At 42.4% G+C, this 17,314-nt stretch overlaps 1 protein-coding gene across 1 annotated transcript in view; it reads right to left on the reverse strand.

Moving 5' to 3' along the window:
- Positions 1 to 17,314, reverse strand: part of KYNU (kynureninase) — a 1,315,291-nt gene that overhangs the window by 63,107 nt on the left and 1,234,870 nt on the right. The window contains exons 11-12 of the mRNA XM_069617389.1: positions 15,140 to 15,192; positions 5,644 to 5,729 (exon numbers count right to left, since the gene is read on the reverse strand). Coding sequence (XP_069473490.1) covers positions 5,644 to 5,729; positions 15,140 to 15,192 — 139 coding nt within the window. The remainder of the gene's footprint in view (positions 1 to 5,643; positions 5,730 to 15,139; positions 15,193 to 17,314) is intronic.

Below are 17,314 nucleotides of genomic sequence, written 5' to 3' on the forward strand. Positions count from 1 at the left end.
CATATGAACATGAGCCTCTCTGTAGGTTCCCCATGTGTTCATGTTCCAGTGTTCTTGTATCACTTAAGAGAAATTCACAAAACACGTTTAGACTTTGTCATACACATAGATTGGCAGACCTTGCAAAATATTGAAATAGATGAATCAATAGTCCAAAATAAAACTTGCTATAAAAAAAATAAAAACGAATGTACACAAATTAATTTCGTATTGCTCTGGGTGAGAAAGGCAAATTGTACTCTGCATCTGTGTTCTTTTGGCAAGAACATGGAAATGTCACAAAAAGACAAAAAAGTGCACAGGCCCACCCGGTTCCACCTATAAAACAAGCTATTTAGAAATCAATAAGCAGAAAAAGGGGAATTGTCTATTTATGTGAGCTAGGCTGTCTGCACTTACAAAAAGTACATGCATTTGTGTGTTCCTATGACATAATGCATAATGTATACAAAATAAATCAGCCCTGAGACATCCCAGTAAAAGTAGAGAGTCTGGAAGACCAAATTGAAGTGGGTGATTTGGACAGCTATTGGACTTATCACGCTGGTGCTCCTGACAATTACGAATAAGTGGCCTAAATAAGAACAAAATAAAAAATAAATCCACAAGGTATTTTAAATCTGTAGTAATTAAACAGAGGAACTGTGGACTGAGAATTATGGGGTTCCGAACATGTTCCTGTCCAGTGTTGTTAGAAAGGTGACACAAGTCGCGTCCCTATGCCTCCAAATGTTATTTATTGTGACTCCAGAACAGATGAACATTGGCATATCCTCACACGTCACATGCAAGCTGAGACTCTGAAACTGTTTTTGGAGAGGTAACTAAAACGGGCAAGAACACCAAGGGTGAACACGCTTCAATGCCTTACTGCTTATGCTAGGTATATTTTGTTTGATTTATTAATGGAAACACAATAGCAATACAAAAATATTAAAAAGCAATACGCAAGGTCAATCAACAAAGGCATTGGCTCTGGTGAAATTCTAACACATCAAAACAATCTGTTTCTCACGTGGGGCCTTTGCCATGAACATTTCTCAATCTAAAACCATACTCAGGTAGCCCATACAGGTGTATATAAAGTATAAGACATCCATAAATCATCATTTGCACAGGTCAGGCAAAATCTGAACATGGACAGCATTGTTTCAATTTACCAGACACTATGAAGAGATGATTTCTGATAGGTGTTTTGACCGTTAAAATAAAGATAAAATCAACCATAGGCCACTTCCCAAGAAAATGGGTCACATTTGCAGCAAAGTGTGCATCACATGTCAGCCAATATTACAAATTTAGAAGACAGAAACTCCATGCAGGTTCACTCTTTACTGTAGGTATTGGCATGTGTCACCAACATACATTTGGTGCAGCCATTGCTTGCATTGGGTAAGATATGATTTGTAGTTGTATGGTCCTTAGATTGTATTGTTCTGCTTTATGGGCTTGCTATGTTTTATTGGGTGCAGATGTGTTGGTAAGATTTTACATCTTGCAACAATTTACGAATGTTTCATGTTATATTTGTAATCAATCTAGCAGACATGTTGTTCTGACCAGGGAACATGACAGGATTCTCAGTTGCCTGGATACAATTAAGGGGATTTCCTTGAAAATGTCTTTCAGGTCATCATCCCTGAAGAATACTGGATGCAGGTACATAACAATCCTGTTCAGTAGTCTTAATGCTGGGTGATAAGTGATGACACCAGATAATGTTTTGGTTGTCTCTGTATAATAGTAGGTTGACTCTGGGTATTTTCATTGCACACATTTCCTGCAAATTGGTCCTTTGACACAAAGGATGTATAGATTGTGGAATGCTGATCATTCCTCATCTTCCTTTTGGAAACTATATATTATGTGAGGGGTCAGAAATGTGAGTAGGCCAACTTGTTAAAGGTTGTTCACAAGATGACATTTTATTAACTCAAAAGAGTTGGATAAATGCCTCACTAGCCCTGATTTAACAAGGATTCCCTCACACGTATAAATACATCCAACACATAAAGGACATATATGTAAATATATAGCAATTCAAATATCACAGAAATAACAGTTAAGTTTAACACAGACCTTTTAACTTTATATGCTTGTAACCTATGTTGGATCCCCTTCGCCAGATTAAAAGCAGGATTTCCAATCAAATGTTCAAAATGAAAGAGTTCCGTTTTGTAACCAAGTTCTAATTACAGAGTTCTTCCTGTTCCTAAAGACGTTCACTTGACTTTAACCAACAGATGAACTACACAACAAATCTTGAACTCTCCACTTGCAGCAAAGATTTTAACACAACTTCTTCTCCTTTGGGAATCAAAACACTTCCACCATTCATCTGTATCAACATCAATGTTTTGTCAGGATGATTCTACATATAACCAACACAGTATTTCCATCCTATCCAGACTCCTGCTCCCTCCTACTTCCCTTTTCTCTGGCCACCCTCAATGGCACCCCCCACCTCCTTCTTCTGAAGCCAGAAACCTCAGAGTCATTGTTAACTCCTCTCTTAATTCCTCCCTCACATCATGGACTTTGTCAAGAAGGCCCATTTCCAACTCCAACTCCTCAGAGGCACCCTTCTGTTCCTCACCTTTCCCCAGAAGCTCAATATCTTTAGAGCTCTGGTACTCACTAGGGTAGAGCATTGCAACAGCCTCTTCCTTAACCTACTCTCCTCTTCTCTCTGTCCTCTCTAGCTTATCCAGAATAGGGCTGCAAGACTTACACTTAGCCTCAAGCCAAGGGACTGTATCTCTCCAGCCCTAAAACCCTTCCTCTGGCTCTTGGTTTCTGCAAGGATCAAATTCAAATCCCTCTGCATCATCCATAAGGCTGTCTAGGGCCATGGATGACACTATTTACAATCTTCTCTCACCAAATACTCTTCCTCCAGGTTGATATGTTCCTATGGATCCAACTCTCTGTCTGTCAAGCCTTTTTCTACGCCGAGAGCTGGAGGCTGATCTCTTTCCTCTGCCAGCTGCCTCCTAACACTACTAAACATGCTTCTGTGGTGAAGTTCACTTGAAATCATTTGATAAAGTCATTTGGCCTCATTACACGGAAGGAGGTAAGGGTTTACTGGTACCGGTAAGGGCACTGGTGCCGGTAAACCCTTACTGCCTTGCTACGAGGTCCATTTGCGGGACCCGACGTCAACGGCTGGTTTTACCAGCCGTTAAGAAACGGGCTCGCAAAGGGACCTTGGTGAAAATTACGGTATCGCAATTTGCTTTACCGTAATTAGCTCCTTCCCCATTCCCATTGAGCCCTATGTGGGCAGAAATGGGAATGGGGAAGTGCCTTGGTGAATGGGGAATTACCATCCCCGCTCACCTTGGAGTAGGGTGGTAATTCCACCATCCACCAAGGCAGACACGGTAAAATACCGGTGGCAACCATGGTGCTTATAGCGCCATGGTTACTGCATACCGTGAAATGAGGCCCTTAATGTTCGGTTTGAACTTAAAGGAGATTTAGCTAAATCAAAATTTAAGATGTTAGTGTTCTGATGTTCACATCAACCATTTTCCTTTTGATTACAAGAGGTTTTATGACTATACATGTGAGTAACTTTGTGAGGGGAAGTCTTTCTCTTAATAAGTGATGGATTCAGCTTTAAGGGAGAATCAAATTCATACTTGACCAGAGTATTAATGTTCTGTTTCTTATGTGGATTGTAACAACAAGCCATTACATATTCTGGCAATACGGAAATCTCTCCCTATGAGGAGGAAAACAAATATTGTATCACTCCCGACATAGTCCTTCTATTCCCTTGGGGCACTTGCCCTCCCAGGTGAATCTCCTTCCTAATACTACCCCCAGGGTTAGGAGCAGGCGGCTTTAGGTAAGGTCTTTTTGAGGGCTACGCAGGATGTGATTTGTAACTTGATTGGACACATATTATGTGCCGTATTTGTTCCTATCCATGGGCTGCATGTATATGTAGATGTTTTGCAGGTGCTCATTCATTACAAAAGAAATACTGCAGTCCAGGTAGTGAATACTCACCTTTAATTATTATAGGCATAACTGCAGTAATGGAACCTACACAAAACGTGTTAAGTGACTCTTCCTTTTCTGTACACATTGAGTAAACCCCCTCAGTGTATTGCAGTTATGTTAGTCATTTCTGGTAGTTTTTGTACAAAGTATTGTTCAAGGTCTACATTGAAAATGTTTGCACATGACGTGTCCACTTTCATACAGAGACATCCACAGACTAGTGTGTAACCCACCTTTGTGAATTGCTACTGCTCACTGCCAGCACAATCAGGTGAGCACTCACCCTCCAATAAGCTTCCCTCAGGTAATCCCAGTTCTTCTTTGCATTTATGTTACCTGATCACAAATGCCTTGTCAGCAACGCTGGGATTAGAAGAGAGAAATAATGTTTGGGGGTGGTCAAAAGAAGCCAACCCACCATCTCGTATGATGATGATGATGATGATGATGATGTTTTTGCCAGTACATGAGAAAAGTGGTGTGGGAATGTTTTGTGGTGGTGATGTTTGGGACACAGATATCTCCAGTAGTCAGTGAGATCAAGCATCCCTGATCGGTTGTTGCCTTACACATTGGATTGCATTGACTATCCTGCAAGTCATGTTTTTGAGTCCTTATCGCACACTTGACATGACATTTCATGCGCTCTCACAAGGTACAGCCACCCCCAAACATTCTTGGTTTTTTTTGTTTTTTTTTCTCAGGTTGCAACCATCCTCCAATGGGACTTGGAGGTTTTCACTGAGTACAGGGAACCCATATTTTCCTCAGGTATTTTCAAAGGGTGAAGCTGCCCTTTTTATTGTTCTTGTATTTGTATTTTCCCACAAGGTGCAGCTACCACTTAATATTCTCTTGTTTCTTTCTTTTTATAGGGAATATCCATCACTTAAGGTTCTCCGATTCCTTTGTGGGGTGCAAGAGACGTGCACTCACTGGTGTATCACTCTCCTCCCTGACTCTCAACTGCTGAATTCCAGTAAAATAAGGCAATTGTGACTCCTCCGCAAGCTTCCCTATGAAATATTGTGCTCCTCCCACTTCTTCTCCTATGTAGTCACTGGATGGCACAAGTCTCATCCACTCATATCAGGAGACAGGAAACAGAACTGACTGGAGTGGAGTACACATTCATCAATCGCTGATGCTGCTTTCCAGCAAAACTAGATGAGCATCACTCTCCAAAAAGCTGTCCACAGCTATTCTGAGCTCCTCCCGCTTTTTTACCCACTCCTTTTCAATGAACGTGTCACACAGCGCTGCATGTGAAAGAAAACTGAAATCACACTTTTTGGCTATGTCCAAGTCACTCATTACATCTCATAGCCTTCGTTCTACAACTACTCCATATACCCTTGCTTACATATCATCATTTCATAATCCTTCCTCCAGCACAACCTTCTGCCTCTCTGAAAACTGTGTGTGACTTTTAATTTGCTTATGTGACTGAACAGAAGCCATGTGCCCCTCTTTTCACAGTGTGTCTGAGTCATTATTAACAAATCAATCAAATCTACAGGCCTTGAAAAGACTGGCCTCCATTGTACGCTCCCTAGCACCAGTAAGCACACATCGATCCAAATCACATTCCTCTTTGTCTGTTATAAAATAATCTATTAAACCACTTACCTCTAGACTGGCATGTAAAGAACAGATCAATAGAATTGGGGGATTTGACAGTCGAAACCCATTGATTCCTGGACTGAGCTCTAGTTCTAAAAAAAAGGGAGAAATGTATGATTACACATGCCCTCAATGCTTTAAATAAACAAATACATCTATCACACTTTGTTTTCCTCAAATCCCCATTTTTATTTTTATTGAAATATTTGAATTGAAACAAAAGTATGCATGGCATCAGAGCATTGCATTTATGCATGATGTATGGTCAATACAGAGAGTGGCATGCCTTCATTAAGATCCCCTTCCCCCAGCCCCAATGAAGAAACACAACAAAATATAAATCACATCAAAATCAAACCAATGTTGCTGGTTTTGTAGGGAATGGATATCCATCATGTGAATCCAGTGTATTACTGTAGATGGTATGATGGGATTTTTTTTTATGTTTCTAGGAATTTTAGATTATGGTAAGGTAGTCATTTGTTGGGGGGAATAGGGTTGCATTAGCACAATTTCTGGTACAAACCAACCAGATGTGCCGTTGTCATTTAACCTTCTTTTAACCCAGCATGCATGTGCTGCCAATAAATAGGCTTTCCAAGAGTGGAGATAAGCCCTCTGTTGTGCTTAGTCACCTGTAATATCTTACTTTTGAGTCTGTCCTTCTTATGTCCTTCTTATGTCCTTCTTATGTATTCAAGAAAACCTTCAAAGGCACATACCTCCTCCACCTGACAACTCTTAATGCCCGCTCAGCCAACAAACACTCTGCTGACATTTGTCTCCTTCTTGAAGATATTGACCTCGACATTCTTGCTCTTACCGAGACATGTTTCAATGCCAGTTAAGCCACTGCTTTTGACTCCCTCCTTCCTGAAGTCTTCAAGATCATCTCCAAGCCTCGTCCTCACTGCACAGGTCGGGGCTTACCTTAATCTTCCCTGAGTGGGTGTCTGCTACTATCTTACCTTCCAAGCTCTACTAATCCTTTGAAAGCCTGGATTGCAAGTTGGTCATCTCTCCCATCTTCACCCTGAACATTGCCATCGTTTACCGGCCTCCAGGCACCACCATCCTGTTCCTCTCTGAATGGGATGACTTCTACTAGTCCTTTATTTCATCCACATCCAACCTCCTCCTACTGGGTGATTTAAACATCCAATAGGACTCCCCATGCTCTGCATCCAGGCTCTTCCAGGACCTCTGCACCCCAATTTCCCTCTCCATTCTCCATTCTCCATTCTTCTGGGCCAACCCACTCAGATGAGCCACTCTGGATGCCCTAATACACTCTGACCTTTCTCTCTCCCCCACACGAGTGACCCCTCTCCCCCTCTCTCCTGGTCTGACCATTCTCTCCTCTCCTCTCCTTCCACTTAAGTCCCCATGGCCCCCTGACCCGCCAGTAGTCCCACCAACCTTGTTCCCTAACATCTACGCGAATAAATGAGTGTTGAGGCTGCCTTCGCTTCCACCTTCAGCCTCCCTCACATCCCCACCTCTGACTCCACCTCTGACTCTGCCCTCAGCAACCTCCACCTTTCCATCAGCAATACTCTTAACATTCTTGCCCCAGTCATGAGGATCTGCCTGAATCCTGCCTCTAAGCATAACACCTGGTATGACACTGAACTTGCATGGCAGCAGAACGGAAGTACAATCCTCAGGCTCATCCTCTGACAAACTGTCCTGCTGCCAGATCCAAAGGCAATACAGACACTCCATCCATGCCAAAAAAAAGCCCACATTCAGGCAGAGGTTTCCCTGCATCCAATGACATGACTGACATCCTCAATCTCCTCCTTCCCTTCTCCCTTCCAGGCCCTCTGCAATGCACTGGCCTCATGCTTTGCCTCTCAAAACACAGGACATCCTTACCACCCTTGCTACTCTCCATCATAACCCGTCCCACACCCCATCACCTCTACCCCCCTCCCTCCTTCACCCCGTTCACACCTGAAGAAGCTACTAGAGTTTCCCCCTGCTTCTCCAGGACCATCAAGGATAACATTGACTCTCTTGCCCCTGCTCTCACTGATTTCTTCAATCACTCTTTCATCATAGGTTATTCCCCCTCCTCCATTAAACCCTCCCTTGTGTGCCCACTCCTGAAAAAACCTTCATCAGATCCTACCTCCCCGGGCAACTACCACCCTATTTCCATCACCCCCTTCCTGGGGAACTGCTGGAGAAGTTGGATTTTCCCCAACTCAACCCAATCACTGAACTTGTGGAAATGTCTTCTCTGTGAAAAGAACAGTGAGCTAAAGACTTGGTTGAGACTCTCCCAGGGGCCATCCACCCAAGAACAAGTCAATGGGCTGTGTTCATGCTGGTAGAAAGTTTCCCAGACCCCCACTGTTTTGCACACACTGAACTTGGTGGTGGTCTCCATGACCATCAATCTGGATTCTGAGCATTCAGAGGCACAGAAACTGCTATTCTGTACACCTGTGCTTGCATCTCTGGACTCCAACTCCCCAGTGGTCCTTAACATTCTCAATCTCTCCTCTGCTTTTGACACAGTCAACCATTCCATCCTCATACAAATGCTCCACGATACCCTTGCTATCTCGGAACAGGCACTGGATTGGCTGACATCCTTCTTTACTGACCGCTCTTCCCATGTCATCCTGGGCACTTTCTCCTCTTCTACTTCCTTCTCTACCTGTAGTGCCTTCCAGGGTTATATCCTCTCCCCCTGGCTCTTTAACATCCAGCTTGCTCAGCTTGCACACCTCATCTGCTCCTTCTCTTCCAACTTCCAGTATAACGCAAATGACAAACAACTCTTTTGCAAACAACCTGCCAACCCTCTTGCACCCTCCATCATCCCTGGCTGCCTATCTGCCATCCAGTCCTTGTGCACCACCAATGATCTCTGCCTCAACGCCTGTAAGACTGAGATCCTTTGCATGAGGACCCCTGTTCCCTCCTTCTTCCCTTCACTCTGGCCTTCCTCTTTGGGCTCTCCCCACTGCGCCTCCTCTGAAACCAGAAATCTTGGAGCCATTTTTGGCTCCTCTATCTCCTTCCTCCCTCACACTCAGGACATTGCAAGAAGTCCCACCTTCAACTCTTCCTTCTCAAAGGAATTTCCCCTTTTCTCACTTTCCCCCAGAGGGTCAATTTGACCCAAGCCCTGGTTCTCTCTAGGCTTGACAATTGCAATAGCCTCCTCCTCAATCTACCATCTTCGACTCTGCGACCCCTCCAGCTAATCCAGAATATGGCAGCAAGACGTGTCCCTGGCCTTAAGCCCAGGGGCTGCATCTCTCCTGCGCTAAAATGTCTTAATTGGCTCCTGGTTGCTGCACGGATTAAATTCAAATCCCTCTGTATTATCCACAAGGCGACCAGGCCTGGGGCCACACCATCTTCAACTTGATCTTACTAAATCCTCCCCCTCTAGACCATTACTCTCCTCTGGGTCTAACTCTTTGTGTGTAAAGCATTTTTCTAAATAGAGGGCAGGTGGTTGTTCGCTGTCCTCAGTTGGTTCCCTCCTATGCAACAGCCTGCCCCTCCCTCTGTGCATTGAGTAAAATCTTCTTAAATTCCACAAGCTCCTTAAGACTCTCCTCTTTACCTTCTCCTTCCCTTCTTCTCTCCCCTGCTACTCCCACAGTTGCTGCAATTGGTGTCGTGGACTATTATGCATCCTCGGGCCCCTAACCTCCTGCACCCAATCGACCCAGCTCCTGTCTATCTGCACTTGTAACTACACCCTCCAACCTAGTTGCTTGCACATATTCCCCTCGTGGCACCTAGACGTGCAACACTCATCATTCCTAGCACTTCATCTGTGGCTCACCTGTGAGTTCACACGCCCCATCACTGACCGCAGCCTCCTTCCTTGCTGTATTTGCACGTTCTGAATATTCACAAGGCATAGTAGGTTCTTCCTGTTTTTCACTTACCCCCACTGTTCTTCTAAATTCTGTCTTTAATGTATTTCCCACTCCTGCTCCCTCTCTTGCTCTGTGGGCACTTTGGAACAGTATGTTCTTATTGTATAAGTGCCTAACAAAAAACAATTAAATAAATAAATATAAATCTCCAAATATTTTTGTCTAAATCCTGTATCATGAAAGTAGCCACTAGAGTTAGGATCATCAGAGCCAATTGCACCAACTTTGGAAGCGTGTTCATTTTCACCACATTGATCCTGCCAGATATGAATAGAGGGGGGGTATGTCATCTGGTAAAACCAATATGGGGGATAATTGTCTGGAACATGATCCTCACAATTGATGCTCATTTGTGCACCCAAATACTTAATCATACGTAGTTGGAGCTTGAATGGAGCAACCTCATCTGAATCCCATGGTATATCTGTCCATAGTGGTAGCACCTCCAACTTGTCATAATCGATTTTATACCCTGCAACTGGGCCAAATTCACCTAATATGTCACATATGTGGGAGGTTCTCTGGCCAATCACTGAAATATAGTAGGACATCCTCTGCAGATAAGAGATGAGGTGCTCTGTTCTGGCCCAGACAATGCCCTTGATCGTCACATCATTCAGACTGTCAGAGGTTCAATAGCCAGTGTACACAACAGTGGGGACAATGGGCACTCTTGGCATGTCCCTGTAAAAAGCAGAAATGGGGCAGAATTATGCCTGTTAGTGACTAAAGATGCCTTGTGGTTCTCGTACAGCTGTTTTACAATATCAGCAAAGGATCCTTCAATGTCAATTCCTTAAAACTGCAATCATGTCCCACCAGACCTTATCAAATGCTTTTTCGGCATTGAGGGATAATATAATATTGTCAGTGCCTTCCTGCCCTGTAACAATATGCAGTAGATGTGTCATGTTTTTGAGTGCCTACAGAGTATAAAGCCTGTGTGCTCCAATCATCTTGACAAGCATGTGGCTGGTATAACCGTGTCAGAATTGATGAGCGATGTAGATCTGTATGCACTACAGTCTGCAGGGACTCTACCCATTTTGTGAAATACTATTATATTTTCTGTAAGCGCTGCTCCAGTGAGGAAGCCCTACTCATCCTTGACAAACACAGTAGTCTGTCTGGGTGCACGCGTCTCATTGAGCGCCTTATATAAGTCTATTGGTAGACAATCCGTCCCGATGATTTCCCAGCAGCCAGCCCAGCTATGGCCCTGATTACCTCCGCCTCCATGATCTGAGTGTTTAGCAGTAGCAGCTCCTCCACGGCAACCTTTGTGAGTTGTAGTTATTTAAAAAGGTGTGTTTTGAATCATCTATAATGTTGGTTGGGGTGTGTATAGTTCAAGATACTATTGTGCAAAACCTTTATTTATGACAGTGACACCAGTCTGGCATTTCAGCAATAGTGATAGAGGTCTAAGAGGCCTATCCCCTTCCTCATAGAAGACCTGAGCCAATTTAGAGAAACATTGTTGTGCCCCTGCCGTAGTAACAGTCCTAATAAGGGACCTTAATTTGCAAAGTTTTGATAGGGGAATAGGAGTCCCTAGACATTTTATGTATGTGTCTTTTCTCTTGCAATTCAGCTAGTAAGTCTTCGTTCTTGCGCTTTGACTTTTAGGCTTCCCAGCATTTCAGCTAACTAAATGTATCCACCAGATTATCCTGCCAAAATAGTTCAGTTTGTGCTAGAAAATGTTCTGTAAAGTAGGGGTACTGTAATGTGGTTAGGTTGAGTCTCCAGGGTAGTGTTTGCTGGGGTTCAGAAGGAAGTCAACCTTTAATACCACGGGGGCACAGTGAAACAACGTCATAGGCAGGATATTGCATTGAGTGACTATATACAACATTGTATTCGAGAGAAGCCAATAAGCTAAACAGGTATAGTTCTGATGGTGGTTAGAATTAAAGGTGAAGTTCATTTGAAACGGGTGCAATGCCCTACACATATCCGTCAATGGAAGGTCCTACATCAGAGTCAGTAGGGTCCTAGTTTTCTGTGCCACTTATTGGGGGGTAGTATCTGTAAATTGCCTATCGAGTGTCAGTGAGAGCGTGATATTGACATCTCCACCCACAAATTTCAATTGCCCAAGAATCCAGCATTGTTTTTATTTTTAAAACAATTGTAAATTAGCTGGGCCTAGAAAGCACCAATTATTTAAAGCACGACTAGAACATGTTGTTCTCCGTAGTCCCATATTTGTTCATTAAGGCGAGCCCTGCTCATAGTGACTCCCCTTAACCATAAGATATTTGCCCTCATTGTATATTTTTGTATCTAGAGAAATGAACAGGATGTGATTGTGAATATGAATAACGACTCTCATTTTTAGATGGTATGGTGCGTGAAATGCTTGGCCTACCCAGCCTTTTTGTATTTTTGTGGATTATATCTTATCCAAGTTTGTCTCTCGGAAGAATATGACATCTCCCTGGGAATTCCTGAGGAAGTTCAATGGTCTTTGGGCCTCATTACACGGTAGGCAGTAAGGGTTAACGGTCACCGATAAGGGTACCGGTGACCGTTAACCCTTACCGCCTTATTACGAGGTCCCTTTGCGGGTTGGTACTTTAACGCCTGCTTTTAGCAGGCGATAAAAAACGAACCCGCAAAGGGACCAGCGTGCTAATTACGGTACCGCAATTTGCGGTACCGTAATTAGCACCTTCCCCATTCCCATTATGCCCTATGGGGCAAAAATGGGAATGGGGAAGGGCAATGGAGGAAGGGGGAATTACCGCTCTGCCAACCTTGGAATAGGGCAGTAATTCCCCTTTCCTCCATGGCCGTAACGGTAATTTACTGGCATGGACCAAGGTGCCATTAGCACCTTGGTTTACCGCCTTCCGTGTAATGAGGCCCTTTGTCTTTTAATCCTGTCTCCCAGTCCTTTTATTTTCAGTTATAAACCAGAGCACAGACATTTCAGAGTGTAGTTTGAATCTTTATGTTGTCCGCTATCACCAATAAGCAGCTGTACATATCTATTGCCATGGCCCTGGCCTTCATGGGTTGTATCATGCATTGTGCATCCCAGTGTGCAGTACAGCACTTAGATAGAGCAGCACCCTGTTAGAGCTCAGGTAGCTTCCATTTGCCCTTGATTCAGATTGTGTGTCCCACTTACCACAAACCGTGGTCCGAGAAAAATGTAACCTACAGCAACCCACCCTCCCCCCACATTCACCATTGGGGTCCTGAAGAAGGAGAACCAAGGAGATCCAAGCCTGTGATACTTCATTTGGAGGTGAATGGTACTGCCCTGGAACATGTCGGTTATTATGACTACCTGGGAGTGATATTCACTGACACAGGCTAATGGGTGGCACAGTCCAGTAGGTTGCAGACTATTAAGGAAAAGTGCATGCCTAAATAAATGTTTGTTTCCCACGGAGAGAAACTGTGTCCCTCGCTCTCAGCATTCATACCATTCAGACCACGTCTGCAGTAGCCGAGATATGGGGCCATACTAACTGCCCTCACAATGCCTGAAAAAGCTAATCAGACTACCGCGTAACTTTCCAAGTGCTCCACTGCTAATGGAATGTGGCCTTGAACCTATCACCTACCGGTTTGTTTGGAAGCCTATCTTTTATTGGATCAGACTTTGAGGGTCCCCTGAGCTTGTAAAGTACCAGGAAGCATAACTAGACTTGTTGAACCACCCTGGAGGACGATCCCTCCAATGGTCAGCTCATGTAAGGCATCAGCATAAACTGGCAGGTTTGGACGAAATAACAGAATCCACAAAACCTCCCTGTAGCCTAAAAAGAGATGTTAAGCTGATTGCCAAACGTGACACCCAAGAACGTCTTATGACTACATGGCTAAACTTGAAAGTGGAGGTGGCTTTTCTAACCCCGAAACCAGTTCTCGGTGGAGAGAGATACTTGGACTTTATAATGCCAGCCCACCCACGCACGCACGCACTTTATTCCTGGAATTCAGGACAGGTGCCCTTCAGGTTGCAACCTTTACTCACGGCTGGAGGGGTGGCAATTCTGAAACATGCCGATGTGTGGTCTGGATCCTGATTCTGTTACCCAGTTTTTGCTCTTCTATGAGGGTTATAGTGACCTAAGAAAAACGTACTTGACAACACTGTTTATGAAAGCAAGTGTTAAATTGACTCCCAAAGCCATACATTTATCCCGATCCACTGTAGCAGTGAATGACGTATATTTTGTTGCTAAATTAATTTATCGTGCTTGGCTTCGTAGGAAGTTATCACCTATCACCAGTTATTTGGCTTTTAAACTTTTGAGCAGGTCTTTATTGGTGTAATTGTATGAACTGTATAATTTATTATCAACGTGAACTACCCATTTTTGTATGAAATTTATGTATTCGATAATGTTTTATCTGAATGTCTGCGCTAAAGGTAAACTTGTTGAATCAAGCATTACTGACTGACCAATACGTTCTCTGTATAACCAATGCGCAGCCTGTGTTCGACATCAGGTGAAATCCAAAATTACTTCTTAACACTAAATAGCCAATTTGTAAAATCATTTAACATTTCCGTCAAGGGATACAGATGGTTTTTCACCAACAACCGTGACATTGAAGAGGCCCCCCTTAATAAAAACAATTTAAAAAATGCACTGCTCGGTTTGTAGTCCCTGAGCACATGGATAATGCTGCATGGATTGCATATATTTCTGGATGTGAATTATCTTCTGTGAAGATCACTGTTTCTGGGCCGCAGCTAAATTCATCACGCTTATCTGTGTGTCATAGATTCTTAGATTGCATAACCGTTGTGGGCCTCGATCTGATTATGGACAATCAGCGATCTTGTCCCAAAATCAACCTTCCCTGTCCCTGTTAGGGAGCTCAGGTTGTGGAATCTTTCCTAGGTCTGCTGCCCAGATTATGGTGTGAGCCTTTGGCCTTTTGTCCAACTTTTATATTCCATTTTCTTTCAAATGCCTACACATTTACTTTCGCAAAATAAAAGTTTGCCTCTGAACAACATTTGTGTGCAATTTGAAATTAAAATTTGTATGTATAAGTTGCATCTCTCAAATCTCTTTTACTTACACATTTGTATAAAATTATATTTTTGAAAATGTTTTCGCAACATGATCTTACATTAAAATATATAAGAGCTGTACGTTCTTTGCAGTGCAATGAAGTATACATTTTAAATGTTATTCTTTTAAGAACAATACATCCTATTAAGCTATCATATAATATTCAAGAGGAAATATTATCCCTTTAATCTCGTACAAAATATACCTTCCAAGTACAAGACAGCAAGCATGGTAAAAGCACCTCAGTTGATTAATCTCATGTCCTTGTTTTATTTTGTACAAAAACATTTTTTATTCAGTTTCCCCGTGCTGCTATTATTGTTTTGATTGATGGCGTGTTTATTTGTATCTTTCATTTTTGTGCAATATGCCCTTTCTGCAAAGTTTCACCACAACTGTCCAGGTTGTGGGCGTTGTATTATGTTAATTAAATAAATACATATATTGACCTCACTCATGTCCCATATGAGACATAAACTTTGTCCATTTTCTGTTTACAACCAAAAGTGCATGAAGTAAAATGACAAACATGCTTTGACTTACTGTTGTTCATCTGAAACCTAGTTTTATATTCATGGCTCCACCAGCCTGTTAACCTAAAATATGAACAATAAAAATGCAAACAAATTATTTAATGATTCCACTTCAATGGTATGAACATAGGGAACATAGCAAAGGAAAGAACCATAAACAATGTACACATTTCAGTTTGCTTTACGTATATACCTTGCAAGAAAGTTACCCCTTATTAAAACCATTGACCTTCAATAAAAAAATTCTCCCAAGGCAATTAGTGATTCTCAGTTATGAAACTTTGAAAATAACAAAAATGCATGTCATGTGCAGATTAATGTTGCTGCAAGTAAGAACATGTATTGTATGCCTACAATGACAACAATTGTTTTTGATAAGAATTTCAGGGACCAAAGACTAACGAGGCAGATTCTCGAAAATTATTTTGAGGCACACATTTAAGATGCACAAGAAATGTACACATATGTGCATCAAATAGATCCCCTGATACTCAAAAGTTTGCATTTCAGAGATGCACTACATCACAAAGAAGTGTAAAATGAGAGCAGAACGTGTACAGAGTAGAGGAATGCCTCACAAAAGGTGGGCATCGTACTTACAGAAAAACATGTTGTAGAAATTGCTGGAGGGCTATGAATAGCTGGCGGCTGTGAGTTACACAGGTTTATTTGCTTTGCGTGCATATGTAGTTTTAGTGTGGGCCTTATACAGAAAGTCAGAAATACAAACATATGCAAGGCATAGGTTGCCAATGCAACCGGCACGCACCAAATGGGAAGCTACAGAGCTCAGAAATGCAGAGCATGCTTGAAAATTGTTCATTTCAGGATAATATTCCATTTGACTGAAGTTGCACCAAACTTAATAACTAATATACATTAACATACTAATTCAAAGAATCCCATTTTACAAACTAAATTCCATATCCTCAACGATGAGTGCAAATTAGTTTATATGAAATAAATGTCTTGAATCCAAATTCGAAATGCATTTGGCTCTATTTCCATGGGTTTCTTAAACGTGCAGCATGAACTGGTGTAACAAGCTGAAATATGCGAGAACTAAAGAACCAGCTATTGTGTGCGCAGGAAACACAAGAAGAGATGTATCTTCCTGCTCTCCAAAAGTAGAATCACATGGTTTTCAGTGGTATGATTTAGATGGGAGGTATTTTCTTTTTGAGTTGCAGCAAGAGGGAATATAAGGACTTAAGTGGGTTTAGCCAGTTAGATGTTCAGGAACATCCAGAGGCAGACATTCAGAGAGATCCAAAGAGAGAGACATCCTGGGAGAGAGCTTCGAATGCTGGACTGAGACGGGCTGACAGACATAGTCCAGTGCTGACAGACCTCCTGGGGTATTGGCAGTCCGTATCTGTGTGCGAACAGAAAGTGGGGGATTCTCCAGTTCCGGTGAAGCCAAGAAAATCGCTGCCTCTTGGTAATATGGGTCAAAAGTGAGGGGGTTGGAGTGCTCCTGTTAAGCAGTTAGACAGGAAAATAGGTTGTTTCATATGTAATATTTCTATTTTAAAAGCGCATGTGATGAAACTATTTGCGGTTTTGTTCTTTCTCTCTCTCAAAGTACATTTATTGCCAATTTTCTCATGTCAAATGTCTGATGGTAAAATGGGGCACAGCTGGTTCTATTAATTTGTGTGAACACTCCAATGAAAGGCATTTTTCCTTTCTCATGTCCAAGTAACTTGTATTGCATAATGGAACTTTCTGAACAGCTTCAAATTTTAACATTCTATAAAGGGTTTGAAAACAAACTGGGTTGTGCTCTTATTATGTGGCTGCATTTTTATTAGCACATAGACTGGGGTCCAACAGGTGATAGGTGTATTTTACCATATGCGGTAATTCATATTGACACAAGTGGTAACATCTGAAATAGATTGTTTTCGGATAAGTGAGTTTTAGGAGTAGCAGACGTGTGTGTGTATACAATTATTTGTTTATGATATGATCTATATGTTTTACATTTCGGCCATCAGGGCATACAGCAGCATTGTACATAAAGTACTGTGAGGTGGAAATGCTAATGACCCCACTGAGTGTACCAAGTCTAGAACCTTGTTGCAGTGAGTGACCATGGTAAAAAGGATAGTTGTTAGGCAATATTCTGAAGTGAGTCCTACCACTGTAAAAGGGGATATACCAATGAATTACCATAATAAAA

This window comes from Ambystoma mexicanum, chromosome 9 (genome assembly GCF_040938575.1).
Source record: "Ambystoma mexicanum isolate Mex_15411 chromosome 9, UKY_AmexF1_1, whole genome shotgun sequence".
NCBI lineage: Eukaryota > Metazoa > Chordata > Amphibia > Caudata > Ambystomatidae > Ambystoma > Ambystoma mexicanum.